The sequence below is a fragment of the Phlebotomus papatasi genome, chromosome 3 (genome assembly GCF_024763615.1).
Source record: "Phlebotomus papatasi isolate M1 chromosome 3, Ppap_2.1, whole genome shotgun sequence".
NCBI lineage: Eukaryota > Metazoa > Arthropoda > Insecta > Diptera > Psychodidae > Phlebotomus > Phlebotomus papatasi.
This window is the reverse complement of record NC_077224.1, coordinates 49,192,273-49,214,215: the sequence shown is the minus strand read 5'-3', so window position 1 is coordinate 49,214,215 and position 21,943 is coordinate 49,192,273. Positions and strand designations below refer to the sequence as shown.

Sequence of the window (21,943 nt, the reverse complement as noted above, 5' to 3'; positions counted from 1 at the left end):
TTTGGACTATTTTTGTCCCTATCACTCATAGAGGTAAAAAAATACACCGAATCAGACTCTTTTGGATTTTCTAAGATTGTATGTAAAACCTTTTACTGATATTTTTTATCGTTTTCATTTTTATTGCCAATTTTCGGTTAGTGAAAACTGTTTCGTCGTTAAAGGGTTAAAAGTTATTTCTAATCCGTAAACGAATTCATAATTTTAATGTATAGTACATGAAGGAAATATAATTTTCAATTAGTTCAACTTTCAACAGGTAAAACCGGTAAAACTAACAATATTGCCCAGACATGTCTCATAGCAAAACCTGTGATAAGGATATTTTTATCAAGGTATATCAGGTATCAATTTATAAATTCATCGGGTTTTCATCAGGTTGGAAGGGGGTATTAAATGAATTCTCGTAGCTAATGCCATATCTTTTAGTACCTACACTGAGAAAAAAGGGTGTGATTAACTTTTTTTCGTCATAACTTTAACACTTTTTATGTGTAAAAATATATCAACATTTTTAATGTTAATTTTACACCTTTTGAGGGTAAAATCAACATGAAAAAAGGGTAACTTTAACCCTCAATACACCTAAAAAGAGTAATATTTACACCGATTTCGGATCAATAATGCAGGGTAAAATTAACATTTACGGAATGTTATTTTAACTTTTTCGGATTTCTCTCAGTGTAGTCAAATTGTCCCAAGAGACCCAAGTTCCCACGTGCTTCTTCTCTGACGTTCTAGACCGAACTGACTCTCAAGGCTTTCCAATAGATACGGTGACAGAGACCCAGAAGGCAATGACACCGCAGTGGTTTAGAAGCAACTCAGAAACGGATTTGAATAGTAACGTTTATAACAGTCAGGATTTTTGCAAACGTTTACAATTCATTTCGAAGAATTTCACATGATCTACTCTCTGTATTGAATAATATCAAAATCTCACTCACTAAAACCTCCGTAGGCTTATCATAATGAGATTTTCATAAATTTCTAGTGTCTGGTTGTAATTTTTTCATTTGGCTTCCTGAGGATGAAAAATTTTCTCTCTAGACAAATACCTTCGTGTGTTGGTCGTCATACAGATATATTACAGATATCACAATGATGGATTTACACTTTACATCTCGCCACTTTTGTGCTACTGTTCCCCGGCAATCCCATGGTGCCACGAGACATTTTCAATGGCGTCATTGGAAAATGAACTTTTCACACGCATATATAGGTGTATACAGGTTGTTGACAATAACTAAAACAATCACCTGCACATTAGATGATCACTCCCGTAGTAAGGTCGTCGATGCTGTGTAAATATAGTGCATCAAAATATCGCATTAGTATAAAATTTCCTAAAACAGCCTAATGACGCCGAGAATGTCTCTTATCAGTTTTGGGGAGCTGGGGGTTATGGCTGAGATTGTATCATATGTAGAACTGGGGACGGGGTACACATGCCAATGCATAGGTATAAGAAGGTGATTAGCATCTGCCTAAGCATCACTTAGATCGTAGTGCGTGTCCATTGAAGTGCTCTAGTGATTCTGATTCTCTTTCCGTAGATGAGGCTGTGCATTTATAGATGAATTAAATTGCGTCCGAGTGAAAAGTAAATCTGAAAATCTCTTATCACAAAAACGAATCACATCATCACAATTGTGAGGCGAGTGTCGAGTAGTTGGTGAATTTATAGCCCTGTGTACCCATCTCACAATTTCGAAATGTGTTGATTTTTGGACTAGAAGCCTTTATAGTGAAATTATGTACTTTTGCAATCCATTTTTATCTGGCGCTATTTAGGAGCTGCTCATAAGCCACTGGATCTCAGTCTGCTATCATCACTCTGTGATTAATGATGTGATTTTAAGTTGCAATACTTTTTATTCTTGCAATTCTTTTTTTGGAGAAATATACTTAAGCACAAAGTTTTGGACACAATTCTTTTCTTTTTTCGCCTTTCCACTCTCACAGAAAAAGTTTAATTTCTTCTCGAACGCTGAAGCTTGCTTAAACAAATTATGAAGTTAATTAATTTCTCAAGTATCAATCATCAATTTGTGGCAGTGTTCTGTGGTGAGTTCAACACTTCAGACTTCAATCGATATCTTTGCTTGAACGTACACTAATTAATTAACACCATTACTGAACCTCTTTTTCCAGTGAACATTTTAAGTTTGGCACATGGATCGGCCATAGGTTGGCTATCACCCTTCTTGCCCGTGCTCCTTTCGGATTCCTCGCCACTGGTCACGGGTAAGATTTCCATGGATGAGGCATCGTGGATTGGAGCTCTGCTCTGTGCTGGAGGAGTTTTTGGGTGTGCAATTTACGGATTTTTAAGTACGCGTTGTGGGCGTAAGACGACGATCTTGTTGCTAGCTGTACCTCACATAGGTTTCTGGCTCTGTGTTATTTTCGCTGATTATGTGTATCATCTGTATTTGGCCCGTTTTCTGGCTGGGGCTGCAGGAGCTGGTCTATATGTTGTCATCCCGCTTTTAGTAGCCGAAATCGCTGACCCAAGTATTCGAGGACGACTAGGTGCTATCCTACCTCTAGCTGTTAGCATGGGCATCTTCAATGGATTTGTCACTGGCACCTTTATCCACTATAAGTATATCCCCTTCATTATGCTTAGCTTATCCGTCGTTTTTCTGCTCAGTGTCGTTGCTCTGCCTGATACACCGCACAGTCTCCTCAAGGCCAATAGGATAACAGACGCTGAAGCATCGTTTAGGTTCTACAGAAACATTAGTGAGAATGTCATGGATAATAAGGCGAAGCAGGAGTTTGAGAGGATCAGGGAGCAACAGTTAAAGAGTCAAACCAATGAAGAAAAACTCCAATTGAGAGATTTCAGTAAGTTCTTTCTATTCCTAATGGTGCAATTTCAATTTCAATTTTCATTTTGAAGTTTATTTCATGCCTAAAGATACAATGCTATTCCTATTTAAGGCTAAACAAAACTCATCAGAAGTTTTAATTTTGTTTAGATATGTGTGATATAAATTACATAAGTTCAATTACAGTTTTTTTTTAATTTCTTTAGTGTGTATTCTTCAGAATTCCTTTTTAAGTTTATAGGAAGGCTATTGTAATTAGCTATTGAGTTGAATGAAATAGATTTAGTACCATATTTTGTAGTCCTAGGCCAATTTTCGTCAAAAATTGCCTTTTCAAAAAAAATTCTGACGTTTCTACCTATACAAGGATAGGGGAAAATTTTCTTTAAAAAGGCATTTTTTTAAAATAAATTGCTTCTAGTGTGTAGAGGCCTTAAGATCATATAAAAAAATCTAAAAGATCATCCCTATCCAAAAAATCATTTCATCACTTAGCGAAAGAACCTGGCTCTAAGGAAATCAGGAAAACCATTATCTCAGAAATACGTCGTTAATCTAGTCAAATTTCCAGGAAGAAGATTCTATAAAGTTATTAGAAAGGCAATAATCCATGAGATTAAATGATCTGCTGTATCTAAGTGCTATTTTAGAATTCCGCGAAACGCATTTGAACAGTGACGTATAACGTCATGATAATAAATCATCGGATGATTGCACAATTAGGCGTTATCTTCAAATTTTATATTTTCTGCTTCACTGGTTTTTCGCTATTTATTTAATTTTTATTGTTTGAACTCAATTAAAAGCTTTCAATATTTTTGGAAGAGATCTAAATTTGTTATTAGTTTCTGGTTTTAGTATCAGGATTCAATTGGTTTTAGTATCGGGATCAGTACTATTCCAAATTCAGGAGCAATAAAATTCGCTCTCGTTGTAGTTGTATTAGATCTTTTTGAATTAGATGTAGAGTCTTTTCTTTGCGACTCCGAGTTCTGGGATTCGAAGCCGGTCTTTTTCTGATTTTTCCGGTACCATATCGGTTTCGAATTCATCTAGTGAAATCATAGTCTTTGGTATTGCTTCATGTATTACAATGACAAATGAACTATCTCATATCAGTTGTTAGAGGCTTGGTCAGGATCCAGATCTACAATCTACAATCTAAGTTGTTAGAGTGCGAAAGGAATTTTGCCATGATGAGTAATGCTCTAGTGGAGGCAAAATTTACTATTTAGTACTTTATTTAGTACATGCAAATAATTCTAATCAAAAAGGAACTGTGAAATAAAGAGATGTTGTCTTCAAACTATATAGGGTAAAATGAGGTAATTTCGAACCATTTACAATTTGGGACATATGTATGAGATTTTCTCAATGTTTTAGAGATTCAAAAGGAAGAAATCTGTTCCTTTTCTTCTTAAACGTCTTTTTCTTCTATTTTGCGGCCTTTGTTTTCTCTTTGCTTATCTGAAATAGTGAGAAAATCTCAAGTGTCCCAAATTGTAAATGGTTTCAAATTACCTCATTTTACCCTAGTTAATAGTTTAAACTACTAAATCGGGACTCTAATGTACAGGCAAAAGGTACAATTCTCAAAATTGATTGAGGTTGTACAGGATTAGAAACGGTTTTTAAGTTAGAGAATGTATTACAGATTTTAATAAAATGGCCTGAGCGTAATACGAGCCTTATATGAGCTTCAGACCTAAAGCTTAGCCATATGGCTTAACTTCTCTTATATTTTATTAGTCAAGATCTTTTGGAAAATGTTGACTTAGGGTTGGATTACTAAGGGCAAATGACCTATTACATTTTGAAAAATCAATAAAATCGGTTGCTTTTTAAGGTTTTGAGACCCTTGGGAACTTGGCTAAACCTCTAGTCTGAATCCGGTCTTAGACTTAAGGTTTAGCCTTATACCTTAACCTCTTTAATTTCTAATCAGACGAGATTTATTGGGAAGTTTAGATTATGATTAAACCTTATGGTCAATTAGATTTTGGAAGACCAATAAAATTAATTATTAATTAGGATTTCAAAATCTTAGGATCAAAATCTTAAAGAACTGGCCAAAGGTTTTAGTCCGAAACTCGTGTAACGATTACTCCTTTCGTATTATTTAGAGTACAAAATACCTTTCTATAGTCAAAGAAATTGTTTTTGTTTTTGGGACACCAGTGTCCCACTCATCCTCAAAGGGATAAAAGTCTTTGAGTTTCCGTTTCTAAAGCACTATTATATTAGATAAAGCTATAATATTTTAAGTCGCATATGTCGTTTTGGTTTAAACTGAATTGAACTAGTGATACTATTGTTTTTACTGCTCGAACGACTCGTACCCAAAGAGTAAGCAGTATATACAACAGCTTTTTTAAAATTTTTCTTAGTTTAATCATGTGCTTTAGTGAAGTATTTTGATTGTTTAGTGGGCTGTGTTTCGAAATCGTTAGTTCAATCTCTTTAAGAGTTGGTTTCGAAAGAAGTAGGGGAAAGTGCGCTACCTTCGGACAGCTCAAGCTTAAAACAACTCGTTTTTTACAATAAGTTTTTAATTAATTTGATCAATTTTCTGAAAAGGGCCAGAGGTCAAATCCGACGTCCGAAGTTTCAGTCGTCCGGAGTTAGCGAGCTTTCTTTTACCACCTATCACCTCTTTTTAACTATCACCTTGGGTTTTCGACTTTAACGTATTTTGTATTCTTTTTCCAAATTAAATATTTTTCTGGTTTTTAATAACTGTGTTATCTTTGTAATGACTATTTTAAGACGTTTTTTTCACTTTTTATTTCAGCAACGTCACCTGCAAAGAAGGCTTTCATTATTGGTGTAGGCCTGTTTTTGCTAACTCAGTTCTGTGGAGCCTTCGCCTTTGTCAATTACACAGCTACAATCTTTAAGGAATCAGGATCTGAGCTGGATCCCAACATATCGTCAATTGTCCTGGGAATGGTGCAAATCTTCGGAACCTACACATCAACGATCTTCGTTGATCGAACTGGCCGAAAGACCTTGCTACTGATATCATCCATTGGGGCCTCAGCAGGGCTGATACTCATGGGCACATATTCATTCTTCAAATTCCAGGGGTATGCCCTGACCTTCTTGGACTGGGTACCTGTGGTGACCCTATCCCTTGTCATCTATATCTCGTCAGTGGGCATTTTAGCTCTTCCCTATATTGTTCTCACCGAGGTGCTTCCCTCGAAAGTAAATCATGAGCACTTAGGCTAAAAGATGACACACGCGCCACTGAACATGTTTGTTTGTCTTTGCAGATAAGAGCTGTAGGATCCAGTTTCTGTTTAGTCACTATAAGTATCTCAGCATTTGTCATCTTAAAAGCGATGCCGATCTTGATGACGACAATCCAACTTTTTGGCTGCCTGTGGCTTTTTGCAGGCTTTTGCATACTTGGTGCCATCTTCATTGCTTTAGTTGTACCGGAGACCAAGGGCAAGGTTCTCGATGATGATGTTCAGGTGAATGATAAGGAACTCCAACCGACAGTGTAAAAATTCTCAGAGGAACACTCACACAGTGGAATAGAATAGACTGATTATTTAATTTTATATTATTACATCGAATTTATGTTCAATAGTTAAGATATTTATGTATATATAACTTAGGTATCTAAATGTATTGCGCTATCATATAAGTTTAGCTAAATAAATTTGTTTATGTTATGTAATGGTCATTTGTGTATTGATTCCAATCTCTGCAATTTACATAAGATTTCAATATCTATTCGTTTATATTTTTGATATTAGCTTGTGGTTCTTCTGTTGATTTCTCAGTTCCATAAAATATATAAATTATAGTTCCTAGAGCTTCTGTTTGTATATCATAGGAAAATCCCAGCGGTCCACAACGTCAACATTTAATCGTAAATGCAGATGTGACATGTATGTTCTTTTTAACAACAAATTGTTTAATATTTTGTCGGCATGTCGCTCTCTGTCCCTTAAAATCCCATCCATTGTAAAAATATCTTCAAGTAGATTTCACGGAACAAATTATTACACATTTCATTACCAACCAAATATGGAATATTCCACTGAAAATTGCCTTCTTCTCATTCTGACATCTGTCCTCTCTCCGACTTTAATTCACAATGTGACAGAAGAATAACAAAATTATGGGAAAAACTGAATAAAAGTGCATTAAGTCATAAATAAATAATCTGACAATATTTGCATTTAAAAGTGTTTTTTGAACTTAACCTCACATGTGCGGCCCACTTGTAGAAAATTAAATATTATTGAAATTTATATGGTTGGTTAAATTTATCACATCAACATACAAAGAATATATGGCTCCATGCGATAAAAAAGGCAAACAGAGATACACTCGAGCCGTGATTCTTCTAGAAGCTCATGTATTTGTTAGTTGATAAAATTGAGATTAAGATTTTTTTAACCAATTGTTTTATTTTTAAAAACAAAAAAAAACTTTTTTTTTGTTTTTAATGTCTACAAATAGAAACCAGTTTGTCTAAACCTGTCCAAAGTAATCTTAATATTTATTTACGAAAGGACAAATATTTTATGAAAATTTAGTGGTAAATGTTTTTTGTGGGATAAGGTATAGAAGCAAAATGAGGTATTTAGGAGGGGTCTGTTTCTGTTTCATATTGTGTGAAATTTTCGCACATTTTTTTTTTAATTTTCTGAACCAAGAGGCAATATGTTTTTTAATCTTTGAATTAGGGAAATGTAGGCATGCTTCGCACACAGTGAAACTTTCAAAGATAGCGAATTTTCACTATATTTGTAAAAAGCTGGTTTACGGCTAAGAAAAAAAAACGAATTAGCTCCTTCCAATCAAAGAGAAAATTCATATCGTTTGAAGATTCACTGTATGCGAACCATGCTTACATTCCCCTATACCGAGCAATTTTTTCTCAAACCTTTGTAAAGCCCCTTACTGCTATGGAATAAATATAAAATCGTTTCCTTTTTAAGTATCTATTGCCCTAGATACACTTACGACCTTACGACTTAAGCCGAGAGACGACTTAGTGAAAAATGATGGAAATTAAGTTTAACCATTATGTAGAATATAATAACGATAAGCCGTCTCTCGGCTAATCCTCAGGTCTGTCAAGGCTCTATCACTGGGGGAGACTGAGGAGGTTTGGGACACTTATTTATATTTTGACTTTGGGACAGTATTTCAAGAAATCACGATAGTGTTTTACAATTTTATTCGGTCTATAGGATATGGTTAGGCTAAGTGTGCCAAATTTCGGACAGCTTCTAATTTCGGACACTTTGAATGTATGAATTCATTTTGCTTTTAAATATTTATTCACTTTAGGATGTAGTAACACAAAGATCGTTAAATTTTAGGTATAATTTGAATTTAAATTGTGTTGTAATACTCAGGGCAGAAAGAATCTTACAAAAAATGTGACAGACCACTTGTGTTTCTAGCAGTCTTGTAATTTGTGGTGAAGTGCAGAAGGTTTTCCTTCGATGTTTTTCATGAAAATTGATTAGTTTTCATTAAAGATTGTTTCTGTTTATAGTAATAGTGAATCAATCTTTAAATTTCGGGTAAAATTTCCTAGCTGGATCCTGTATTTCGCGTAAAAAGTTGTTCCTTTGTGAGCGTCTCTTCGGTGAGGTAATGTTGCCTATTCCGGCAACATCTTTTGCTTTTCTAAATTTCTTATTCATTTTATGTTTTTTTTTTCAATTTCTGAGTTCTACAATGTCCATAGAAAAAACCATAGCTTCTATGAAAAAGACGATGTGAAAAAGGCCTTGGAAGAGTTCAGGAAGGGCAAATTGCTACGGGAATCTGCGCGTTAATTTGAGATGCTACTGTTCAGGTCTTCAGAACAAATTACACGGAATATCTCAGGGCTTATGGGTCATATAAACGTATTAAACTAAATATTAAACTCGTTCCGCTTGACATTTTGAAATTTTCTATCCGTTTCGTCACAAAAGGTGGTTAGAAAAAGATGGTCGGTGTACAAAATAAGAGGAACCCGTTGCGATCTGCCACAATTTAAATAGTTCGATTAATCGAATATCGATGAAATATCGCCGGGTTATCGGAAGTCAGCTGATTTCAAAATGGCTTTCCTCTACCGTTAATTTTTTCTCTGAACGTGAAAAGTGAATAAAAAGTGTGCTCCAAAGAAAATTGTGGTTTTTCTCAGCGGATAAGGAAAATTTTGATCCGTTCTCACCGGGTACTGATAAAACTGTATTTCCAGGTATATTTCCCACTGAATTGTCTAGCTGAGGTGCTTGAGAGGACTATTCTCATCTTTTTTGTCCACTCATAGGTATATTTCCCACTGAATTGTCTAGCTGAGGTGCTTGAGAGGACTATTCTCATCTTTTTTGTCCACTCATAGGTAACATCCTCTTCATTTGGTCCTTCGAGCCGGATACTGATAAAACTGTATTTCCAGGTATATTTCCCACTGAATTGTCTAGCTGAGGTGCTTGAGAGGACTATTCTCATCTTTTTTGTCCACTCATAGGTATATTTCCCACTGAATTGTCTAGCTGAGGTGCTTGAGAGGACTATTCTCATCTTTTTTGTCCACTCATAGGTAACATCCTCTTCATTTGGTCCTGTCTGAGTCGTCGAGGGAGCAGCAGATTCCCGCCAGCAAAATGCCGTCCAAGGAATTGAGCAGGCGTGCATACAAAGGTCAATTAACCTCTGTCCGGAAGATTGTGGAAAAGTACCAGAGAGATCCTGAGAATTTGGAAGATGGCCAAGCTGAGACTGAGTTAATAGCACAGAGAGATATGGTCGGGATTATCGAGGGAAAATTTAAGGCTGTGCAATCCGAGATTATCGCTTCAGCAGCCCCTGAAGACAAAGAAAAGGAACAGGAAGAGTTTCTAACCTTCATGGATGAATGTCTTCAGGTGGAACAGGAACTTAGTCAGTTAATCGCCGCAATTACCACTCAGAAGAGAGGTTATAATGCAGCTGGTGAAGCTTCAGGGCTGAATACATCATCTGAGAATCAAACTGTCCAGCAAATGCTCTCACTGATGCAACAACAGCTGCAAGAACAAAGATTGCAACGATTGAGTGAAGAAAGTAAGCTGAAGGAGCTTCTACAAAATCAACGGAAGGAAGTTGAGACTTTACTGGAAGCTTCTCGAAATAATTTGACAGCAACGCTCGAGAACTCCGATATTCTTGATGTCTCTGACCACAGTGCAAAGCTGGAACCAATCAAAATTCCCACTTTTTCCGGGGATTATTGCGAATGGATGACATTCAAAAATCTTTTTATCTCATCTGTAGATAAAAATATAAGACTGTCAAAATCCCAAAAGATGCAATACTTGAGAAATTCTACAAGTGGAGAAGCACTTGGACTCTTCGGTAGTCTCCCAATCACTGACGAGAATTACACCATCGCTTGGGGTCGTCTTGAGAAGAGATACAACAACAAGATGATCATCATTTCTGCGTTCATGGATAAATTCCTGAATCAGCCCACCATTACTAAGTCTGATGTCACTGCTCTACGGAAGCTGCAATCCACAACTTCTCAGGCTTTGGAAGCTGTGGATGCATTGGGAGTTTCATCAAGAGATCCATGGCTGATTCATTTGGCGCTGAAACATTTGGATCATCAAACTCAGACGCAATGGAGTGAAAAGTGCCCAGACTCCATTCCTACCTGGACAGACTTTGACGAGTTTCTTGAGAAACGCTGCAGGAGCCTTGAGAGCTGCCCAATCACACAAAAGAGTAAGTCAGGAAAAGCTTCTTCTTGTGTAGTTGAGAATAAAGTCAAGGAAAATTGTAGTTTTTGCAAAGTTAATCCTCATAAATTGTTTAAGTGTAGGAAATTTCTGGGTCTTCAACCCAAGCAAAGGTTAAGTACAGTCAAAAATCTGAAAATTTGTCTAAACTGTTTGAGCGAATCCCATGTAATTGATTCATGCACTTATCAGTTATGCAAAAAATGTAATCAAAGACATAATCACCTGCTCCATGACGCGTTTGTCCCACATTCTCAGTCGAATAACAATCAAGATAACCCTGACGGCACCATGTCAAATTTGTCTCAAGGGAATAGACCTACTCCTAACACATCTGCCACCCTAAGTTGTTCCGGGGCATCTGGGGGAGTAAAGTCCAATGTCTTGTTTGCAACCGCAATTGTTAGAATCCAAGGGCCAAACAATCATGTCGAATCTTGCCGTGCTGTGCTAGATCCAGCTTCCCAAATCAATATCATTACTACGTACATGTGTCAGAGGCTAAGATTAGTCCCCAAACGTACTAATTTCATGATTGATGGGGTAGGATCCATTATGCAAACTGGCCACCAGGAGGTGCAGGTGAACCTGCAATGTAAATTTGAGTCTTCCCAAGAAGTTGAAGCAATTCATTGCATTGTCATGCCCAAAGTAGTTGGCGAGCAACCCAATTTTGCTGTTGATATGAGCCAAATTGCAATTCCATCTCATGTTACTTTAGCTGATCCAATGTGGTTCAAGTCTCAAAAGATCGACCTCTTAATTGGCGGAGGCTTGGCGTGGTCGCTTATGAAACCCGATAGAATCAAGCTAGGAGAGGGATTGCCCTTACTGCAAGACAGCATATTTGGTTGGCTGGTCGTAGGCCCATGTCCCCCTGCCTTCGATCATACTCACGCTTCATGTCACCTCACGACACTCACCAGTATTGAACGTACGATTCGCAAGTTTTGGGAGATCGAAGAGGTGCCAAAGGAAGTCACAACTCATTCCGAGTATCAGGATGTTGAAGGTAATTTTTCAGCCACAACCTATCGACATCCCAATGGTAGATATGTCGTGCAGCTGCCATTAAATGAGAATGTCCAGAACTTGACCAACAATCGTCAGCTGGCACTCAGGCAATTAAACTATCTTACCAAGAGACTAGAAAAGAGTCCTAAGTTGATGATGGAGTACGATGCAATCTTCAAGGAGTACTTGTCCCTTGATATTATCGAAAGAGTCCCTGCCCAGGAACTGGAGAATCGGTCGTATTATTTCCCTCACCACTGTGTGATCAGAGAGTCCTCTTCCACTACCAAAGTGCGAATCGTTTTTAACGGTAGCTCAAAGTCTAAGTCTGGATTGAGTCTCAACGATTGCTTGTTGGCTTGCCCTACTGTTCAGCCTACACTTCTGTCTATCCTGTGGAGATTTAGAATGCACGAAGTTGTGCTTACCTGCGACATCGTAAAGATGTACCTGCAGGTGCTCCTAAACCCTCTACATAGAGACTTTCAGAGATTTTTATGGACGGACAGGGGAGAAATTGTTGATTACCGATTCCGTACAGTTTGCTTTGGAGTATCAGTATCCCCATATTTAGCTACTAAGGTGCTGATGCAGTTAGCGGAAGAATATGAAGAGATTTACCCCATTGCTGCTTCCATTTTGAGAAAAAATTTCTTGTGGAATCCGGTCATTGATGCATTCCAATTTCGTGTATCAGGAAGTTTGCAATCGGAGACTTGGACTAAGCGACAGTTATTGTCTACTGTGGCGAGGATCTTTGATCCGTGTGGCTTAATAGGCCCAATCATAACTTCTGCAAAGCTGTTGATCCAAATAGCTTGGACCAAGCCTATTGGATGGGATGATCCCATTCCAGATGATCTTCTAACTGAGTGGAAAGCTTTCATCGTGGATTTGACAGATATTAGCCAATTACGCATTCCGAGGTGGATTTCTACGATTTCGAATCCTTCTCACATGGAGTTGCATGCCTATTGCGATGCAAGCATGATGGCCTACGGTGCTTCAATATATCTTGTCTACGAGGATAGTCAGTGTAACAGATCTTCTGGACTGCTTGTGGCTAAATCAAGACTCACTCCAATCAAGGGAAAACATGATTGCACAAGGACTCTCACCATACCTAAGGCTGAGCTTTGCGGCGCAGAATTAGCCGCGCAGTTGATGAGTACAGTATCTGAGGCATTAAAAATTTCCAATACATTCTTCTGGACAGATTCTATGGTGGTTTTGCATTGGATATATGCTCCACATGGAAGAAAGGACACGCTTGTGAGGAATAAAGTTTCCAAGATATTGAGTTCATCACACTCCCATCAGTGGAGACATGTCAAAACTTCGGAAAACCCAGCCGACATGATATCTCGTGGAAGCAAGGTGAAGAGTTTGTTGGATAACTCAATGTGGTGGCATGGGCCAAGTTGGCTTCTTCAGGGTCCGTCGGAATGGCCACCCGAATTCTCACCTACAAGTCATCTTGACTTTCGTCCTACGATGGTGACTTGTTCTGAAGTGTCTGCAAAAAGACCATGGCTAAGCATTTATGAAGCCCTAATGTTGCATTGCAGCTCATTTGTCAAAGCTACACGAGTACTGGCTTGGGTATTGAGAGGAGTTCAACGTTTCAGATCCAGACGTCAACGTGTAACTCGAAGCACGTCTTGTGCTATTCCTGATCATCTGCAAGTTGCTGAACTGAGGACAAGCGAGATGTTGCTAGTCTCTTGGGATCAGGCGTCTCATTTCAAGGACGTGCTGGCATTGTTGAAGTCAAATCAACTGAACAAAATCACATTACCCATCCGAAAACTTTCTCCATTCATTGATCACTATGGGATTTTGCGTGTTGGTGGTCGCCTGAAAAATTCAGAGCAGTCTTTTGAAACTTGCCACCCTGCGCTCATCGGAAATGGAAAACTTTCGGAGTGGATTGCTCAAAGAGAGCATCAGCGTCTCTTGCATGCTGGGCCTCAGCTAACGCTGTCGTCCATCAGAGCAAAATTCTGGCCACTGAAAGGGCGCAATTTGGTTCGCAGCATCATTCATCGGTGTACTACGTGTATACGAGCAAAGCCTCAATGTGCCGAACAGTTAATGGGAGACTTGCCGTCATCCAGAACTACACTTTTGCGTCCCTTTCTTCACACCGGAATGGACTTCACGGGTCATATTCTGATCAAGAGATCGCCCAGAGGATCTGTTGCTGAAAAGGCCTATGTAGTGGTATTCATTTGTATGTCCACTAAAGCAGTTCATTTGGAGCTGATCACTTCATTGTCTTCGGCGGCCTTCATTGCAACATTCAGAAGGTTCATTGCTAGAAGAGGGCTTCCCGCGCATATTTATAGCGATAACGGGACTAACTTCGTGGGCGGTGAAAAGGAGCTTCGGAATTTGCTTCGCAATCACAATGTGCAACAAGATCTAGCCAACTTCTCCTCCACTTTGCATGTGCAGTGGCACTTCAACCCACCAGGAGCCCCTCACCAAGGAGGTTTGTGGGAGGCAGCTGTGAAGTCTTTCAAGACTCACTTCACGCGTGTGGTTGGAAATGTCCGCCTGACATATGAAGAATTAAACACAATCATTGTGCAAATAGAAGCTGTGCTTAATAGCAGACCACTCATTGCCCTCATGGACGACCCCAATGATCCCCGAAGCCTCACTCCTGGAGACTTTCTTGTTGGAAATGCCCCAACGCAGCTTCCTGTTGATCCTGGAGATGTGGTGAACATCGATCACTTGAACCGATGGAGACTGTGTTCAAAACTTCAACATGATCTCACTACCAGATGGAAAAATGACTACCTTCACACACTACAACAACGCAATAAATGGAACAAGGAAACCCCTAACTTCACCGAAGGCGATGTAGTGCTGTTGAAGACTGAGAACATGTCAAGTTTGGAGTGGCCATTGGGACTGGTGGTAGATGTGTTTCCGGGGAGCGATGGTAAAGTTCGTGTGGCACAATTGAGGGTTCGCGGAAAGTTAATCACACGACCTATCACAAAGCTTATCAAATTGCCCGTTGATGAATCTTAAATCGTCAAGATTATGTCTTTGAAAAAAAAAAAAAACACAAGTAAAATTTCCTTTGAATTAAATTTATTATTGTAAACTTTCAATTTAAACGCCATTTTGAAATAGGGGAGAAATGTACAAAATAAGAGGAACCCGTTGCGATCTGCCACAATTTAAATAGTTCGATTAATCGAATATCGATGAAATATCGCCGGGTTATCGGAAGTCAGCTGATTTCAAAATGGCTTTCCTCTACCGTTAATTTTTTCTCTGAACGTGAAAAGTGAATAAAAAGTGTGCTCCAAAGAAAATTGTGGTTTTTCTCAGCGGATAAGGAAAATTTTGATCCGTTCTCACCGGGTACTGATAAAACTGTATTTCCAGGTATATTTCCCACTGAATTGTCTAGCTGAGGTGCTTGAGAGGACTATTCTCATCTTTTTTGTCCACTCATAGGTATATTTCCCACTGAATTGTCTAGCTGAGGTGCTTGAGAGGACTATTCTCATCTTTTTTGTCCACTCATAGGTAACATCCTCTTCAGTCGGTATTTCACACAAAGTGGCCGGAATACTATCCAAAGCATTGTCCATATTATTATTAATTTTTCAATATTTTAGGAAGTGATTTATAGAGAACAAAGAAGAGAATTAAAAATATTTCATTTCAAACTTAGGACTTCGGTGCTTATTTGCAACTACAGTAGACTCTTCCTCAATCGGCTCTTTTTCAATCGGGCGACAAATTTTGTTGACAATTTTCACGTTTAATTATGAAGCTGATTCGCTCAAATTCGCTGTAGTTCTTCCTATTTTATCGTGATTCTTTATAATTGAGCGCTTTTTGTGGAATTTACAAGGGCTTTGACGCTCAATTCTATCGCTAAAGTGGATGACATTTTGCCCCATATTCCCGATTGAGACAGAGTCTACTGTATGCCGAAATTTGGCACACTTACCCTATTGGCTTTTTAAAAGGTACTGGGTGGAACTTGGAAAACAACTGAACTTTCTTAGCCAGGATAAAACATTTATCCTGACGCTTTGTCCCAAACCATCCCCGATCTGGGACAGTGTGGGACGCGTTTTTTCTCGCATAATTTGAATTACTGGAACATGATAATTGATTTCAAATAATAAGAATAAAAAATATTTCTAACAGAAAATGAAAAAATTAAAATCTTTTAGAAATTAATATCAATCTTAATATCTAGGGACGAGCTCGAGCCTTGCTTTTTCCGGGGCACTTGTGAGAATTGTAGAGGAAATTGATGGAGAAATTTTCGAGAAAATAATTTTTAACTGGATTGGACAAAAGTCGAATATCCTCAGGAGGAGAATTTTTTAGTCTTCAGTTTTAGTTTTCGTGTTTTACGATTGTCTAGTGGTTAAATCCCATTTATTTGATGGGATTTAACCATAATGAAAAAATCGACTCGTCCCACTTTACCCCTGTCTCATCCTTTCCGGTCTCCCCTATCTTCCAATTAAGTATTAAAAGAACTCTTCAATTCTTTAACATTCAGCTACGAAACGTACTACCTGAGAAAGGATTTTAAAGAGTTTTATTCTGGAATAGGTTGAAATCGACGCTAAGACGGCGATGGCCACACTGGGTTGATTAAAAAAAAGTGACGACAATAAATAAATGTTCGAAATATTTGATGCTGTTCTTTTTCAGAAAGACGCATTTATTAATAAATGGATATAATGGCTATGGCATGTTTTGCATTTAACAATTGATAAATTTGAATTTGATTAATTTTGATTATCCAACGTAATGTAGTTCAATTTTAAAACATAATCTATTAAACTTTCTTTGTAGGGAAAACTGGAGCACCATCGAACACGGGGTAGCACTAAACACAGCGAATTTTTAATTAGAAATTACATTTCAGAGGACAATACCTATATGAATTCATAGGTACTGTGGGGATGATTGTCCACTGAAAAAATGTTCGCCATAGTTCAAGTAGTTTAGAAATAAAATCAGTGTTCGGGGCTACGCCATGTTCTGTGGTGTTTCAATTTCCCCTAATCAAAAAGTTGATTCCCATACATAACAGTGTTTAAAACTGATTTTCCCCTCCATATTACATTACAAAAGAACTTAAAATTTAATTAATATTCGAAGCTACACCGCACGTGCATACAGATTACGTTTTTTTTTCTATAAACCTTCGCCTATTATAAAAAGTGTACTATATTACATCTTACCTCATGTCTATTGGTCAGCCGGGTCTATAGTTCACTGAATTAAACAAGTTGCATTTTCGATTATGCAATGTATCACCAAGTGGAATGAAATTGGATTAACAGCCGGCATGAATAAAATCCGATTATATAGCCCACCCCATTGAGGCGATCTATGAGAGCAATTTCATGTAAATTAAAACTAGTGGTCTTCAGGGAGGATGTGCATGAGTAATGTGTTGCATAGTTGCTGATCAGCATTTATTCATGCGTTGAAGTATAAATCAGTGATTCTATTGTGGAATTTGTCGAGTTCTGATGACCTGCCTGAGAAATGAAGCACTCTTCTTGGGTCTCCTCTCCCTTCTGGGTGACTCTTCGTCCCAGCTGACAATGCCAAATTTCTCCGTGAATCCCTGCATCCATTCAAAGTTATCCAATATACTCCAAGTCGTATGCCCTTTAACATTACACCCATCTTGCTGAATTGCACCAAGAATTTCCTTCAAATGTCGCTTCAAATACTCAATTCGCTCTATATCATCCAACTGACCATCATCAGACCATCCATTCTCTGTGATAATCACATCAGGATTATTGTATTCCTTTTTAATCCACCTAAGAAGTTCTCTAAATCCTTCAGGAGCTGAATACAGCCATTCGGATTTGGCTCTTGGCCAATGGGCAGCCCGTGACTGAATAATACGCGTATCGTTAAGTATAAAAGCTTTACCATTAAAGGGGTTTGGATCCATCTCAACCAACCGACTTGTATAGTAATTTAAGCCGAGGAAGTCTGCCGAACCTCTGAGAAGTTTGACAGTATCAAGGCTCATTTGCGGCAATCTAGACCAAGCCCTACCTTCCCTTTTGCTTTTCTCAGCCACAAATTTCTCCAGAACGGAAGGATAGCCACCGGTTATAGAGAAAATTGCATGAGCTGTCCAGCCTAGATCTGTGAGGAATCCTATTCGTGCTGCTTCTCTGTCAGAAGAACTATCCGGATTCTTAGGTAAATACCCTCGAGAATGAAGACTCAGTCCTACTTTTCCACCTTGCTTAGAGTAAAATTCATTCTGATACATTCTGTAAACTGTCGCATGTGCAATAAGCAAATGATGTGCACAATAGTATTCCCCACCTGTCACATTAATTGCTGCACCCCAATCTTCTGTAGTGTAGGAATAGGTACAAAAGATACTGGGTTCATTGATTGTAATCCAATATTTGACTCTATCCCCAAATCTTTCAAAAAGTACCCTTGCATACTCTCTAAAATAATCCACAAAGAGCGGATTCAGTGGACCTCCTAGTTTTTGTATATTCCTAGGATGATCCCAATGGTACATCGTTACCATGGGTATGATATCATTAGCCAGGAGTTCATCAATCAGGTTACTGTAGTATTGCAATCCAGCCTCATTGAGAGACGATAAGTCTCCGTCTGGCATAATACGGGACCATGCAATGGAGAATCTGTACATTTGCATTCCCATTTCCTTAAGGACTCGCACATCGTCCTTGTAGAATTTGTATGAATCTGGTCCACTGTCTGCACTACGATGATCTAGCACTAAATCCAGGTGATTTTCTACTAAATCATCCCATATACTAGGACCTTTTCCATCTGCTTTTGAGTATCCTTCTACTTGATAGGCAGCTGAAGCTGAACCAAAGAGGAAATCTTCTGGAAAGATACCATCCTGGGAATTCTTTGAATACAATCCCAGTACCCTGAAACAAAAGTTAATTAATTTTTGATTTTAATTAGATTTAATTCAAAATTAAAAAAAAAACAAAATTGACAATGGTTTCTCCCAGAATCCAGGGAATTACAAAATTTTGTCAATAATATGGAGAATCTATTTGTTACAACATCTAGATTTCAAACAGTTCGGGATGGTGGTTTTGAGAACTCTATGGGTTCTTCTATAGGTTGACACTATATGGTGATTACCAAGATATTTCACCGTATCTGCTTTCAAAAGAAACGTTTTACTGCTCGAAATCATGAGAAAGCAGTTATGTAATCGTCTTTTTTTCAACTTGTCTACATCCTGGAGCTTAAACGGTAAAAGGTATCAACATCCGGTCTTCGATGGCCCCAAATAAAATACAAAGCTCCAGCCTTTTTTTTCTCTTTACCCCTCTATATCCCCACAACCATGTTTTTTTCGTTTTTTTTCTGAAAATTGGTCAAAGCTTTTTCAATAACTTTCGGATATGTTTTAGAGGTAGTCCAGGCGATCATTTCGTCCAGACATACCTATGACCGAAAAATTCGCCATTTTGATAAGACAACCATTAGTTCATTAGTTAGTTCATTAGTTTTTTCATCAAATATTTTTGTAAAAAATTGCAAAGGGCTCATGTGTTATAAAAAAAACGAATTCACATTTCGACGACTTAGTTAGAATATAAGTCGAACAACTTGATTTTTTTTTACAAAAATTGTTTTAGTCGCTTTTTGGATAACTTCTTATACTCTCTACCTTCCCTATGAATATCATACTTGAAAGATAATTATTTCCAAAGTTATAGAGATTTTAAATCTCAAAAATCAAATACTTTTCATGTAAAATCTCAGATTCAAATCGATCTCCTCAAATTTGCCTACTGAGAGTTATTCGTTTCTTATTCTGAGCGATCGATTTTCTTCTACAAATTAGTAACAATTTCTTTGTGAAATCCACAAAGAAAATAAATGCTCATACATCACAAAAAAAATTTTCAACATCTCACAAAGAAAAAAACCTCAAATAAATTTAAAAAATAATGTCTTGAATGTCTCAAAATGTACAAAATTCTTTAAATTTAGAAACCTCTTAAGTTTTTTTCAGCGCTAGTTCTGCCCTCGGGCGGTGTATAGAGAAAATCTACCGATTTATTAACAGAGCTTTTGGGACGTCATTTTCTATGTCTGTGCATAGGTTTTCTGATTAATTAATAAATAAGCCTAATATAAATCATGTGCATACCACCCTTGGTTAAATGTGGATTTTTTGGAAAAGTATTGAAATTTCGAACCCGGCTGCAGCGGTCTTCATCGGTAATGAACCGGTTAAGTACCAATTTTTGAATATTTTTTTCGGATTTTCTTTTTACTTGACCCTAAGTTTCTTCCCGAGCTATAGAGGTCAAACGGTAAGTGATATTGATTTCCGGTCTTCGATGACCCCCCGCCCCCCATTATTTTATTAACTTTCGTATTGTCTATAAACAAGATTAATTTGGCAGTAACTCTACATATGTATGTGCATACAAAAAATATGCTAATAGAGAGGACTCTCTCGTGATTTCGAGCATTCCGCAAATCTGGGACACTTTGCCATTTCATTAATCTCTCAATGTTTAAATGAGACATAGAATGTGATCTTTAACCCATATTAAGAATTTATTAAGGCTTCATATGATGATAAATATTATATTAGTTGAAACAAGTCCTGAGTAAAACTAAGATTGGAACAGGTTTGAAGAGCCCTTTATTTTGGAGGATAATAAGCCTGAGCATATTGAGGGTTATTAGGTTTCGAAGAAGCTTATTACCACCAAATTGGAGCTCAACGTTAGCCATGTATTTCAGCATTATTAGTCGCTTTTATTATGATTATTCTAGAATTTTGAAAAGCATATTAAAAAATTTATGGCTTCGTCACATAATTTAGATCAGGAAAATTTCACAAAGTCGAAATTCACATCGATTTCTCTTTTTTTTAGGTTTTGCGTATGTCTATCCTATACAGTAGACTCTCGCTAATTCGGCTCTTTTAAGATCGGGCTACTTTTTAATTCAGGCGACAGTTAAATTCGAAAAACATTTGTTGACATTTTTCAAGTTTGATTATGATTATCGAATGAAGCAAACATCCTTAAATTTGCCACGGTTTTTTTCAGTTATGATGTTATTTTGCATTTTTAGAAGGTCTTTATGAAATTTACAATAAATATGAGTATGTGAAATTAATTGAAGTGTGCAGATAAACGAAAAATCGTTGCATTTTAAACAGATTGATGCCCGAATTTCTCTCTAATTCGGGTGACATTTCGGTCCCAAATGCCCGAATTTGAGAGAGTCTACTGTACTTTCGCACTCTTCTTCTTCCTTTGAACATCACACCAAATTAAATTTAGTTCATTCCAATTTTGAGTCTGAAAGAGTGGTATAGACTTAGGCGAACCATATGAGAAAGACAGGGACGCGAATTTTGATTTCATAAAATTTTACCGATCTAAAAGATGTGCCAGGGGAATAAGTGCTGTGTTCTACGGACCCATAGTCAATGTAAAAATTCTAATTAAGAAAGTAAAAGATATTTTGGCTCCCATTGTCAAAAAGTCCTATTTTAAATCTTAAAATTAGGTTAATGTTTTATATAAAAATAATAATTATTTAATTTAGCAACGATCTAAAAAACTTGTTGATAACACTAGATATGTTTCATTTCATCACATTTTAATAATTTATGCCACCATCACTCACCCGAAGAGAATTACAATGTGTATTCCAAGTATAAGCCAAAATCTCTTTAATTGAAAAATCTCTGAAAACTTCATATTGTTTTCTTTTGCAAAATTTTATCACGACGATCCGATATCAGACGTTGCCTGAATGAGACTGATATGAAACTAAACCAGAGGAGATCAGCGATGGTTGTGGTAAATTAGTTAAACACATAAACCAATTTATTGCTAATTTATTTATTAATTTCTTGAAATCTCGTGAGTTTATTGGAAATAACCGGTTGGTTTTAAGACATTTTTCGATCATCTTGTTCCTATAGTCTTTGCCAATTTTCTGTCATCTCTTCATTTTTACGTACTGGCTGAAGCTAATTAATTTCAATGCTCATAGTCGATAGACAAGCAGGAAAAATTGTCGATAATTAAGTGCCGAATAATGAATTTCTAATTCAATTACTTCATCATCGTTTTACATGCGCAGTGTCAACGGCATCATACAATGCAAATGTTCTCCTCTCACCTGTCTGAGATGGTTTGTGACCTTCTCCCCGAAATCTTATCGGCTGTGTTTTGCTTTTTTGGCGGTGATATTTGGGAAAATTCGGAAATTTATATGTTTACACAATAAATACAAATATTTGAATTAAAAACCTACACGAAAGGT

The 21,943-nt window shown here is 37.3% G+C and overlaps 3 protein-coding genes across 3 annotated transcripts; 2 read left to right on the top strand and 1 right to left on the bottom strand.

Moving 5' to 3' along the window:
• The first annotated feature begins 1,165 nt into the window (after positions 1-1,165).
• LOC129808064 (facilitated trehalose transporter Tret1-like) lies at positions 1,166-6,525 on the top strand. The gene is made up of 4 exons (XM_055857746.1): positions 1,166-2,067; positions 2,155-2,853; positions 5,629-6,044; positions 6,113-6,525. Exons 1-4 carry the CDS (start codon positions 2,013-2,015, stop codon positions 6,347-6,349), a joined length of 1,407 nt encoding a protein of 468 aa, XP_055713721.1. The 5' UTR covers positions 1,166-2,012; the 3' UTR covers positions 6,350-6,525.
• A 2,947-nt stretch (positions 6,526-9,472) lies between these two features.
• LOC129806708 (uncharacterized) lies at positions 9,473-14,647 on the top strand. Its single transcript, XM_055855480.1, has 2 exons — positions 9,473-10,574; positions 10,899-14,647. The coding sequence occupies exons 1-2, from the start codon at positions 9,473-9,475 to the stop codon at positions 14,645-14,647; spliced, it is 4,851 nt and encodes a 1,616-aa protein (XP_055711455.1).
• Positions 14,648-16,942: 2,295 nt separating this feature from the next.
• LOC129808059 (myrosinase 1-like) lies at positions 16,943-21,435 on the bottom strand. The gene is made up of 2 exons (XM_055857742.1): positions 21,299-21,435; positions 16,943-18,552 (listed from the first exon to the last, which is right to left on the bottom strand). The coding sequence occupies exons 1-2, from the start codon at positions 21,370-21,372 to the stop codon at positions 17,112-17,114; spliced, it is 1,515 nt and encodes a 504-aa protein (XP_055713717.1). The 5' UTR covers positions 21,373-21,435; the 3' UTR covers positions 16,943-17,111.
• Positions 21,436-21,943: the final 508 nt, after the last annotated feature.